Here is a 12,848-nt window from a genome sequence, read left to right as displayed (position 1 = left end):
CAGAATGATTTAATAAAACTTGAATTGCTAACCATTAAAAATCAACGTGTTGGCTAGGTGCGGTGGCTCAAACCTGTAATCCCAGCACTTTGGGAGGCCGAGGTAGGTGGATGACCTGAAGTCAGGAGTTCAAGACCAACTTGACCAACATGGTGTTACCCCATCTCTACTAAAAATACAAAAATTAGCCGGATGTGGTGGTGTGCACCTGAGTCCTAGCTACTTGGGAGGCTGAGACAGGAGAATCACTTGAACCCGGGAGACAGAGGTTGCTGTGAGCCGAGATCATGCCTCTGCACTCCAGCCTGGGTGACAGAGTGAGACTCCGTCTCAACATGTTTACGTTAAAGTTTGGAATTCCAGCTTCTGGAAAACTCTGGCAATCCGGCCCCCTTGAGCCTACACTTTTATGCCCTGGGTAGGGCTGAGCCTTGGGTGCCACTGGGTGCAGGGTGGGGCTCCATGCATGTTTCCAAATCATCATACTCTTTGCATATGTGGCATCTCTTTCTCCTTTGTCCCCAGCTACTGCTCCTCAGCAGGAAGCGGATGCTGAGGTGAACACAGAAACACTAAATAAGTCGTCCCAGGGGAGCTCCTCGAGCACACAGTCAGCACCTTCAGAAACGGCCAGCGCCTCCAAAGAGAAGGAGACGTCAGCTGAGAAAAGCAAGGACAGTGGCTCGGTGAGGATCCCCCTGTGCCTTTGGCTAGTGACATCTACCCTTTGTGCCAAGTGGACTTAGGACCCCCTGTCTGCCGCCCTGAAAGTTGCATGTTTTGGGAAGCTTGTTGTAACAGTGTGCCAGAGTTTCCAGTGGATGTGTGGGAACATGGAGCCTGAGCTGGTGTGTGTAGGACCTGGCAACTGCTCCCTAGTACTCTCCCCTGGGGCCCTCAGCGTGTAGAGTAGTGTCGCCCAGGAGAACTTCTGCGATGATGGAAATGTCCTATACCTCCCATCCAGAATGGTAGCTGCTAGCCACATGCAGCTTTTGAGCACTTGAAATGCAGCTAGTGTGACCCAGGACTGTATTTTACAATTTTATTTAACTAATTGAGATTTCAGTAGCCACATGTGGCTAGTGGCTGCCACATTGGGCCACGAAGGTTTCACCTCCTTGTTTGCCAGGGTGTGATGTTTGTGACATCGATGGTATGCGAAGACTATTTTCATGAGTATATAGTTTTTTACATTTTTAGTAATTGTTTGTCTATTTCAGTGCATGTTAGGAAAAAGATAAATCGTTAGACTGTCAGTTAAAACACATTGGTTTAACTGATAGTATTACTTAGTCAGAGGCTAGCATGAATTAAAAGCAGACTGATAGAATTTTGAAGTCTCTTCTTGGATATGGCAAAAATCTGGAGGGGGGTCTGTTAGTGAGTGGAGTTTAGGAAACAGTGAATGTTCTAGGGTAGAGTGAGGGGCCACCCTGGTGCTGTGGTCCAGCCTGTTCAGTGTGGGAAATGGCACCTGGGGTTTGGCCACCTGGCCGCCCTGTGCCCATCACTCCCACCTGACCGTACCAGGCAGAGGGCACTGAGATGCTTTGGGGGCAGCGATGAGCACCCCCATGACTCCCTGGATTTCCCTGTGGGGGCGACATTAGCCTCAGTGCCTTGAGTCCATCTTTTTCTTTTTGTATTTCTAGACCCTTGACCTTTCTGGCTCCAGAGAGACGCCCTCCTCCATTCTCTTAGGCTCCAACCAAGGCTCTGGTATGTTGCCCCCTGGTGGGCGAACGGTGCTTTCACATTTCAGATGGGCAGATGGGGAGCCATTTTGTCAGGGAGAATTTGAAGGGTTTATTCCAATGGTTTCCAAACGATCATGGATCCTTAGGGGTGCCTGGGGTGGGTCAGTGGGGGTGAGGGGTTAGCTGAGCATGTTATCTTTCAGGTACCTCTTCAAACTGATCGGTATTACCTGTTGTATTTACTGGGGATCCACGTAAAACTCCATTTGGACAGAGGCCTCTGTTGCTGACCGGGGGTAGGGTAGAAGAAGTGCATTCGAATTGGGGAGTTTTTTTTTCTCTCAGGGAAATGAGCACGGTAAATGACACTGTGTAAGATTTTATTCTGAGGTTCTAACACTTGCATACGGTGGATGAAGGTGCTCAAACCTTTGAGAATTGAAGGCAGTACTCAGGTGGATGATCTTTCTGTAAAATCCTTTCCTTTTGGAAAATAACCTGACAGGCAGATTTGGGGAAATTTTCTGAGACTTGACATCTAGGGTTTTTCTTCTGTGGAGTTTGAGCTGTCTTCCTTCCCTAGCCCAAAGAATCTTTTTCTTGCACTTTCTTAAAGCAGTTTTGGGTCGTTCCAGAAGGGTTCAGAGAAGGTGCCTTCCTGGTGGAAGACAGTTTTATTTCATTTAAGGTTTTTGCCTGGCACCACAGCTCCAGTACCTTTCTGCTTGCTGATTGATTGATTGATTGATTGATTGATTGATTGATGTTTTGAGACAGAGTCTCGCTCTGTCGCCCAGGCTGGAGCACAGTAGCGTGATCTCAGCTCAGTGCAACCTCCGCCTCCCATGCTCAAGTGATTCTCCTGCCTCAGCCTCCCATGTAGCTGGGACTATAGGCACACACCTCCACGTCTGGCTAATTTTTAAAAAAATTTTTTGTAGGCTGGGCGCAGTGGCTTACACCTGTAATCCCAGCACTTTGAGAGGCTGAGGTGGGCAGATCACAAGGTCAAGAGTTCGAGACCAGCCTGACCAATACGGTGAAACCCTGTCTCTATTAAAAATACAAAAATTAGCTGGGCGTGGTGACGTGCACCTGTAATCCCAGCTGCTTGGGAGGCTGAAGCAGGAGAACCCGGGAGGTGGAGGTTGCAGTGAGCCGAGATCATGCCACTGTACTCTAACCTGGGAGACAGAGTAAGACTCTGTCTCCAAAAAAAAAAAAAAAAAATTGTATAGATGGTGTTTTGCCACGTTGGCCAGGTTGGTCTTGATCTATTGACCTCAAGTGATCCTCCTGCCTCGGCCTCCGGAAGTGCTGGGATTACTGGCATGAGCCACTGATGATTCTCTTGAGCTGAAAAGCAAACATTTCATTTCACTTCTGCATATTGAGTGCATGGAGGAAGAAGTGATGTCCATTGTTAGGGGGTTGGTAACAGTTTCCTGAAGGGGCTAGGCCTTGAAAGTTGGGTGGGATTTGGGGGCACAGTCAGAGGGAGTAATACGAGCTTGCTTTAGGAGGGAGGATATGAACTTGGCATTAAATATGACTGAATCACCTATTGAAAAAGCAACTCCCTCTTCACTTCCCCTTGTAACAGGCTCAGTTTAGTGCTAAGATGTCTTTAGCATCTCTCATATTTCCTGATTCTCTTTTTAACAAAGACTGAGCAGACTCTAGATTTTAGCAGCATGCTCCCCACTCTAGAACTTTTAATTTAAGGTTTTCATTACATTCATTTTTGGAGTTGCCTTTGATAGCAGTTTTTGTTGGTTAACAATAAAAGTTTATTTACCTAAGTTATGGAAGTTTAAAATAAAAACATGAACTAAGCAATATGTAAGAGGACTATGGATGTGTCGAAATGGCACAGGTGGTGTGAGGAAGCTCCAAGTTAGGGAAACAGTGTTTCAGACAGAGGGGTGCTGTTAAAGTTTTGGAGCCTCAAAGTGACTTGATCGATATGGCATCTGAGAAGATGAATGATGCCGTGGTAGGATGAATTTGGCAGGAGTCCATTGGCGTCAGGAGGGTGGCATACAGGAAGGTAGTTGGGAGAGGCATCGTATTCCATTCCGGGCTGGAGGAGTATTACCTAGACCAGGGTCAAGAAACTTTTTCTGTAGAGGGCCATTTAGTAAGTATTTTAGGCTTTGCAGGCCACATGGTCCCTGTCCTAGCTGCTCACCCTGCCATTGTAGTGTGAAAGTAGACGTAGATAATATGTAAACAAATGTATGCCCTGTGCCACTGAACCTGAATTGCAAAAACAGGCATTGAGCTGGCCATAGTTTGCTGACTCCTGACCTGAGGCACACTATCCCAGGGAGTGGAAAGGACAGGAGGCAAGAAGCCCCAGTAAATGGTGGGAGGAAGAGGGGGGCGAGCAGGGGGTAGGAAGGGACAGTTTTTCTGAATAAGGCAGATAAATCCCTGTCTCCATGGAGTTTCAGAGGAAGTCAGAAGAGCAGCTATTAGTGCTACTGAACAGCATGAAGCACTTACACACCTTATCATGTTTCTTCCTAATGTCCGTGAGAGCATAGTTAGTATTTCCATTATACAGATGAGCAAGTTGAGGTCCAGAGACGTTAACTCAGATGCCCAAGTAACTCAATGAGTAATTGTGAGAGCCAAGACTTTAAGTTCAGATCTAGCCAGACTCATGCTTTGAAAGGCGGGTGGGATTTGGGGGCACAGTCAGAGGGAGTAACATGAGCTGACTTTAGGGAGATATGAACTTGGCTTTAAATATGACAGAACCACCTATTGAAAAAGCAACTCCCTCTTTACTTCCCCTTGTAACAGGCTCAGTTTGATGCTGAGATGTTTTTAGCATCTCTCATATTTCTTGATTCTCTTTTTAACAAGGACTGAGCTTTGCAACCATATGCAACTACCTGAGCTTTGCAATCCAGACTCGTGCTTGCAACCATATGTCAGGTATACTTAGGTGGACCCCTATAAAATTGCTTTTGTAACTCAAAAATGGCTGAGTAATGGCACTTGTGTCTGGCTCTACTAATAAGGCACTGATCTCTGGGAAACGTCAGGGTGCAGATGTGGCCTTTTTTTCCTCATCCAAATCGTACTAACTCTCTTGTTTCTATACCTCCTCCTTTCCCACCTCCTTCCCAGCTTAATTGCCATGCAGTACCCTTGCTAATACAACCCAGTCTCCCAGGCCCGGAATGTTTTCCTAGCATGTCCATCTGGCAAAACCCCACCTTGAAAGAACCCCAGCTTTCCACTTTTGATTTACCCGCACCTGAGCCTCAGTGCTTAACTGGAGAATGTTATACAAGAACACAAACTAATCTCATCACACATGCAAATCTGGGTCACTGACCTCAGAAGCAAAGATTCTCTTCTGCCTGGTCATCTTTCCAATATCTGTTTTTCTTTTATCAATACTTTTTGTCCTGAGAGACCTGTGTTCTTTTTTTATTTTTTTGAGACAGAGTCTTCGCTCTGTTGCCCAGGCAGAGTGCAGTGGCATGATCTCGGCTCACTGCAGCCTCCACCTCCTGGGTTCAAATGATTCTTCTGCCTCAGCCTCCTGAGTAGCTGGGATTATAGGTGTGCATCACCGTGCCCGGCTAATTTTGTATTTTTAGTAGAGATGGGCTTTCACCATGTTGGCCAGTCTGGTCTTGAACTCCTGACCTCAGGTGATCCACGTGCCTTGGCCTCCCAAAGTGCTGGGATTACAAGCTTGAGCCATCGCGCCCAGCCCTGTGTTCCTTTTTTTTTTGGAGACGGAGACTTGCTCTGTTGCCCAGGCTGGAGTGGAGTGGCATGATCTTGGCTCATCTCAACCTCTGCCTCCTCAATTCCAGCGATCTCCTGCCTCAGCCTCCTGAGTAATGGGGATTACAGGTGTGCATTACCATGCCCAACTAATTTTTTGTATTTTTAATAGAGATAAGGTTTCACTGTGTTGGCCAGGCTGGTCTTGAACTCCTGACCTCAAGTGATTCACCCACCTTGGCTTCCCAAAGTGCTGAGATTACAGGCGTGAGCCACCGAGCCTGGCCAGAGGCCTGTGTTGTAATCCAAGTTTTTTTTTTTTTCATCAGGATTTTCCATCGTCCATAATGGCCATTTCTCAAGTTCTTTGCTCTGTTTTGGACCTCCCTGCATCTCTCCCTGCATCACCATCCCTGGGTGCTCAGGGCTGCTCCTCTGCCCTCTGCAAGGTGTGCCCTGTCCTTCTCTCCTGCCATTCAAAGGCATCTGCATCCTTTGTTGTAGCCAAATTTCTCACTCTGTACTGCTTTTCTTCCTAGGCACTTAAATATCCTCATCTGTCTCCAAGTGCCTTCCTTGACACCTTGCGTCTCCAATAGAACGTTCTGTGACAATGGCCATATTTGCACTGTCCACTATGGTAGCCACTAGCCACGTGTCACTGCTGAAGCCTTGAACTGTGGCTAGTGTGACTGAGGAATGGAATTCAACATTATATCTTATTGTAGTGGTTACCATATTGAATGGCACAGCGTAAGACCTGTCCTGTCTCCTTCCTCAGCCTAGTTAGATGTCTCTTCTAGGGTTGTTATTCTAAAGCGAGGGTGCACCTGTAGTCCCAGCTGCTTGGAGAGGCTGAGGCAGAGGGTCACTTGAGCCTAGGAGTTTTGAGGCTGCAGTGAGTGCCTGTGAATAGCCACTGCACTCCAGCTGGGCAACAGAATGAGACCTCAAATTAAAAAAAAAAAAAAAAAAGTCATTTCATTTTGTCTCCATTTCTTTCTTTACACACTCTGCCGCTGATATGATACAGTTTCTATTCTGATACTCCACCATCCCCCTAAGCCATTAACAGTCATGGACATTTTAAATTATTATTATTACTTTTTGAGACAGAGTCTTGCACTGTTGCCCAGGCTAGAGTGCAATGGTGCAGCCTTGGCTCACTGCAACCTCTGCCTCCCAGGTTCAAGCGATTCTGCTGCCTCAGCCTCTCGAGTTGCTGGGATTACAGGTGCCCACCGCCACGCCTGGCTAAGTTTTTGTATTTTAGTAGAGATGGCATTTCACCGTGTTGCCCAGGTTGGTCTCAAACTCCTGAGCTCAGGCAATCCACCCACCTCGGCCTCCCAGAGTGCTTGGATTACAGGCGTGAGCCACCATGCCCAGCTGACATTTTTAATTCTAAATGTTGCTTTGAAACCTAAGAGACAAAGGCTGGCCTTGAACTTGGCCTGAGCTCAAGCGATTCTCCCACCGCAGCCTCATGAGTAGCTGGGATCACAGGCATGTGCCACCGTGGTCAGCGGCAGAGACTTTCTTCTTCAAAGACGACCAGATTGGCTAGAATCATGGTATCTTCATGTCAGAAAGGGCCTCCTCTCCAGGGTTTAGATAAAGATTGAGGTACACCCAGGGATACACTAAAAGAGATTTAGCCCCACATTTAGGTCAGGTGTGGTGGCTCATGCCTATAATCCCAGCACTTTGAGAGGCCAAGGTGGGCGGATCATTTGAGGTCAGGAGTTCAAGACCAGCCTCACCAACATGATGAAACCCTGTCTCTACTAAAAGTATAAAAAATTAGCTAGGCGTGCTGATGCACCCCTGTAATCCCAGCTACTCAGGAGGCTGAGGCAGGAGAATTGCTTGAACCCAGGAGGCGGAGGTTATAGTGAGTTGAGATCACGCCACTGCATTCCACTCTGGGTGACAGAGTGAGACTGTGTTTCAAAAACAAGAGATTTAGTCCCACATTTAGGACTTGGAAAGAGGCTGGGCACAGTGAGAGCACCATGGAACCCATGGTCAGAAACTGGCAGGAAAAGTGCGTTTTGCAGTCAGTGCCAGAGTGATTCTGAGAGCATGAGTGAGAAGCTGCAGGGAGGCCACAGGGGTCTGTGCGGGAATGCAGCCTTCGGTCTTCTCAGTCTTCCCGATTTTCTCACCAGAGCAGTTTGTGTTGACAGGTCATGTCAAAGCAGAAAGACTTCCTCAATTTTGATCCCTTTCTAATTAATTCCTCATCCATCTCACTTTACTTCTGCCAGCACTTGCTTTCTGGTGACAGCGCACGTGACATATCTAGAAGGAGCATGGGTTTTAAAAACATCAAGGCTCCTGTGCTATTTATGTGCATCAGGTACTAGGACAGTACATCTAAGTTTAGTTGGAAGGGAGAGAATTTTAGTAGGGGTATGAGTTCCCTTAGTATGTGGGCACGGGCGTCTCCTGTTCGTCTTTTCATTTTAAGCTTTTAGTTAAAGATATATATGCACAGAGTTGCAGAGAATAAAATAGTGCAGGGAAAAACTCTTCCTAGTTCCAGTTTGCACTGCTCATTCTGGTCCTCCTGTTACCTCCTTACTAATAAATAATGTACTTGCCTATACCTCTATTTCTTGACTTTAGATATTACTTGTTGACTTCCAGCTTTAAAAGGTGAGAGTTACTCTTCCTCTTTCCACACTACTGAGGTTACTATTTTATGTGCTACCTTGCTCCAATGAAACACCTGCCTCCTTAGCTCTTTTGTTTTGTCTGCTACAGACAGTATCTCTTGACCCCTCTTTTGGCAGCTCATCTTCTCACCTCTCCCACACCTGTCGTAGCCAGCCTTCCCACCTGCCCTGTGACTTTCCCGTTGTCAAGGTTGAGAACATGTGCATTCTGTTCTATAACTGCAGTTAAGCCTCACTTTTGTCTGTTGCCTTAGTCTAGAAAGTTGCAGTGTGACAATTCTTTCTTACATGATTATGACCATATCATTCATGGCAGAGTCACATAGTATACTGTGATTATATTTCCATTCTTTTATAGCCTTACTTTTTCCTAGAGTTTGTTTTTTCTCTTGATCTTACTTTCGTTTTCCTATGAAACTTCTCACCATATCAGTTATTTATGGAGACTCCTTTCATATCACTGTTTTTTGACTCTTTGATTTCAGAGGTGATTTGTTGGTGTGCTACCATCATAGCTGAGAATTTAGCTGACTTGCCACCTCATCTGGAGCCCCTTCCTCAGTCCTCCTCATCATGTGTGCCTTCTCCATCCTCTCCTCCCTATTCTGTTATCATTGTGGGCAGTTGATGTTATTACTTGCCTTAAGTTGTCTGGATTTCTGGGATGGTGCCTTTAACCTTAGCATGTTTCTATTGCCCGCCTCCGTTTCCCATGGTTGAATTAGGCTATTGGCAGAGCTAGTGGTTCTGAGAATTTGTGGCTTACAAAATGCTGAGTTGCTTTTATGTCATTGTATACCTTATTTCCTACCTGTAATGCTGTGCTGTGTCCAGTGATCCTGTTTGTGGTTTGATACGCATTTTTAAAGAGCCTTAGTCTCCTGTGCTTGCATTAAAGTTGGACAATGGTGACATGAATGAAGGTGCCAATTGGTTCTAATAACAGTAGCCTGTTGATGAACAAAAATAGTAAGCACTCAGGGTTGTGCGGAATTCCAGCTCTCTGACAGACTCTGAGGCTACCTGTGCTATCTCTTCAGTTAGCAAAAGGTGTGACAAGCAACCTGCCTATGCCCCAACCACCACAGACCACCAGCCGCACCCCAACTACCCCGCCCAGAAGTGTAAGTATGACCCTGTCTCACGGAAGCTGCCGGGGCTTCTTCCTGGCATGCAGAAGGCTCGTTCTGTGTGTGTCCATGTGTGTTTTTCTTTGTGGGTGTGTCTTCTCCTGTTCTTTTGAGTGGTGGGTCTTCCTTTGCAATGTTTCTTCTTTGCTGTGCCTCTGGTCGCCATCACAAACTGCATTAGGAAATGAGAGCGAGCATGTGGCCTGGCTTCTTGATGGAGATCGTCCTCGCTCTGTTCATAAAGGGTCCTAGATGAACACTGATTCCCTCCAGTGGTGATTGGCTATGGCAGCCAGTGTCCCGTGTCCTCTCCATATGAGGAGTGAGGGCCTGCAGATCCCTCCATTGGCCAGCCTGGTTCTGGGAGAGAGATACTGAACTCAGCTTGGCCCTGGTCCCATTTCTTCTAGTACCCGCCGGTAGTCTCTGCCCTCACCAGAGCTGGAAGGACTTGATGTGGTTTGACCACATCGCTGTAGGATATTCTCACGGATGGGGATGACCAACTGGATCACTCCCCAGAGTCCTTCCGAAGAACTAAAAGCATAGGCTTGGTGGCTAAGGGAAGAAGGCATAAGGCGGCAGATTGAGGATTGTTAAGAAGACTCTGCCTTTGCCCCCAGCTCTGCCTGCCACAGTATTGCTCCCTTTTGGTCACTGATGCAAGTGACTAAGAAGAGTTCTCTCCTGAGTAACTACATGACTTTGGAGATCTTTGTCATTCTCTTCACTGCTTATCTTCCAGAACTCATGATTACCCACACATGCCGTTTTACCAGGCAGCAAGAAATGCAGCCCCCCTAGGTAGTAGCGTGGTCCCCTCCTTGGCCCACTCCACTTTTTCCCTCAACCTCTTTCAACCAAACATTATCACCCACCTTAAGAAATTGAAAAATAATTCTGTCCCAGTCTGTCTGAACTTAGTAAATGATCCAGGATGTGATGGGATCTTAGGGCTGGGCTGGAAGTTTCTCCCAGTCAGCCGTCCAGCGGAGCCTGCAGACCTGGGCTGTTGGCTAAAGTGCTCTTCACAGATACCTCATTCGGCTCTTCCTTCAGCTTCTTCATTTCTTTCTTACTCAGTTACTACTCAGCTCATTGTCCATGTGTCCTTGAAGCCATCCTAGGTCTTACTCTGCTTCCGAATCCTTCAGTCACCCACAAGCTTGTCCTTACCAGGAGTCAGTGGGTCTGTGTTCCCAGGTGGGCTTACCCATTCTTCTCCTTTATGATCCTCTCCCTTGGGTGGACAAGTGTGATTTGGTTGTAAGTCCATTTTTCAAGTAGCCTATACATTGATAAAAGAAATCCCACTAACGGAAGTAGACTGCATGCCAAATTTCGGTGTCTTTCTCCAGGAGCCAAGGTTGGACCCAGAAGTGCATGGGGTGCTTGTGTCGCTCAGTGATGTAGTAAGGGTACACGGTTCCAGACACGGCACAAGAAATGCCTTCCTTGGCAGTTCACAAATCTTTATTCCCTGTGAGCATGACACCCTACTGTTTTTTTCCACTGGCTGTTGTTAAATCCTAAAAAACAAGTTGTGCTACCTTTCTGTTCTCCAGACCCACAGATGTAGAGCAGTCAGTGGTGGCAGTGTTGGAACCATCAGTGGGGAGGGCAAGGTGGTTTCCTGTGCGGGAAGGGCAGGTCAGATTGCAGGATAGTTATGCTCAGGCACAGGTGGGCAGGCATGCTAAACACATTGGTTTTCCTCCTCAGACCATTCCCGGAGCAGTAAATCCAGTTGGAGCAGCAGCGAGGAGAAGAGGGGATCGACACGTTCCGAGCACAACACCAGTACCAGCACGAAGAGCCTCCTCCCGAAAGAGTCTCGGCTGGACACCTTCTGGGACTAGCAGCGAGTTGGGACACAAACCACCCACCCCACTGGAGAAAAACCCAGACGCCAGGAAAAGAAACAGCAAAGGGAGGAGAACAGCCGCTCTCAGACTTGAGAACGACAAAACCCTCCGTTGAGCCTGAGCCCCCGGCGCAGGGGCTGCGACACTACAGGACGCCCGGCATCGGCTTTGACTGCGAACTGTTCACCCATACGAGCCCTGTGCTTTAGGTGTAAATAATGTATAATTTGTGGATGTCATTGAAACCTAGAGGACCTTCCCCTTTTTATATTTGTATTAACTTTAACTTATAAAAAAAAAAAAAAGAAAAAGAAAAACAATTAAAAAAAAACAAACCAACCCCAACAACAAAAAGAATGTTTTGGTATTGGAGAAGGGATGGTCAGTTAGCCTGTCTGTCACACAATGGAATGGATACTGGGCCCGGGGACCACTTTCACACTCACGTCCTCATCCTTGGATACCCAGGGGAGGGCGAGCCGTTTTTCACTCATGTGTCTACACAGCATGTTGGGATCGGGAGTTTCGGCACAGACTCTATCCTGTCAAGCCGTTGGCTCCTTTCAGCTACTACATTACGACGTTCCTAAAACGCAAGCTCTCCGGACCAGACGGACACAGGGAGAAGCTAGTTTATTTCACGTGACTGAAATGATGACTCTACTCCTAAAAGGGAAAAAACCATGTCCTTGTTTACAGAAGAGAAACCGAAACAAGCCCCACTCAGCTCAGTCACAGAAGAGGAGAACATAGAAAGTGTTAGGATCATGAACTCTGAAAAAAAAAAGAAATCTTTGCTTTGTGGTTCCTTTAAACACACTCACACACACTTGGTCAGAGATGCTGCACTTCTTGGAAGCAAGGACTCAAAGGCAAGGTGCACGCAGAGGACGTTTGAGTCTGGGATGAAGCATGTACGTATTATTTATATGATGGAATTTCACGTTTTTATGTAAGCATGAAACACAGGCAGTATGAGAGAAAGCAAGGCCCCGTCATGCTGTCCGTACACTACGTATGCTGTAGAGCCATTTTGTATGTTGTGTAAAACAAAAAGCATTGATCAAAAAGCAAAAGGTGATGTATGTATATGAGAAAATTAATTGTACGATATCATTCCAGTACGTTTTGTTGTACATTTTAGTCTTGTTTACTTTCTCTTCATTGTTGATAAGAGGATGCGAACTGTACAGTTTCCAGCTAGTTACCCATATTAGAGAAGAAACAAGAAGAGAGTATTAGAAGAAAACAGGAGAGAAAGAACATTTGTGAATTGCAGTTGTCAAAAAAACAAAAAAATAGCCTAGCTGGCCTTATTTGTGAAGCATAATTGCTTTTAGCATATGGAAGTATTTTTTCACATTTTCTTTGTATAAAATTTGTATTAAACTTAAATATCTTTTTGATGGTGGTGTTTCTTTGTCACTGAGCCAGCAGACTCACACGGTATGCTTTTTTGGGTTTTCCCATTCCTTCCCCCACCCTCCGAGTTTTTCAGATTTCTTTACCTTTTTTTAATTAAACTGTTTTGGAAAAATGCCGTGGTCGTCCTCGAATTTGCAGTTTTCCATTTGGTCGGGATGGCTGTGTGTCAGGTTTGCACGACCAAACCCAGAAGGGGCCGTGAGAGGTCACGAACACCCCCCACAGCCAGGTGGTGGGCACACTGGAGAGAAGGGTCCCTAGTGGGTGCTTCCCACACCAGTCCTCGTCAGACAG

The 12,848-nt window shown here is 46.6% G+C and overlaps 1 protein-coding gene across 14 annotated transcripts in view; it reads left to right on the top strand.

Moving 5' to 3' along the window:
• ZMYND8 (zinc finger MYND-type containing 8) overlaps nucleotides 1-12,535 on the top strand; it is a 154,798-nt gene extending 142,263 nt beyond the window's left edge. For 8 of the 14 annotated variants that reach the window (XM_010384161.2, XM_030914213.1, XM_010384158.2 and 5 more), the window contains 4 exons: nucleotides 526-686; nucleotides 1,656-1,722; nucleotides 9,175-9,258; nucleotides 10,987-12,535. In XM_010384161.2, the coding sequence (XP_010382463.1) occupies nucleotides 526-686; nucleotides 1,656-1,722; nucleotides 9,175-9,258; nucleotides 10,987-11,123 (449 nt within the window). In that variant the 3' untranslated portion in view covers nucleotides 11,124-12,535. The remainder of the gene's footprint in view (nucleotides 1-525; nucleotides 687-1,655; nucleotides 1,723-9,174; nucleotides 9,259-10,986) is intronic. The other 6 variants (XM_010384163.2, XM_010384159.2, XM_010384162.2 and 3 more) reach the window with 2 other exon arrangements.
• The last annotated feature ends 313 nt before the right edge of the window (nucleotides 12,536-12,848 follow it).

The sequence above is a fragment of the Rhinopithecus roxellana genome, chromosome 13, assembly GCF_007565055.1.
Source record: "Rhinopithecus roxellana isolate Shanxi Qingling chromosome 13, ASM756505v1, whole genome shotgun sequence".
Taxonomy (NCBI): domain Eukaryota; kingdom Metazoa; phylum Chordata; class Mammalia; order Primates; family Cercopithecidae; genus Rhinopithecus; species Rhinopithecus roxellana.
The sequence above is the reverse complement of the archived record's forward strand: the minus strand, read 5'-3'. Positions and strand labels throughout refer to the sequence as shown.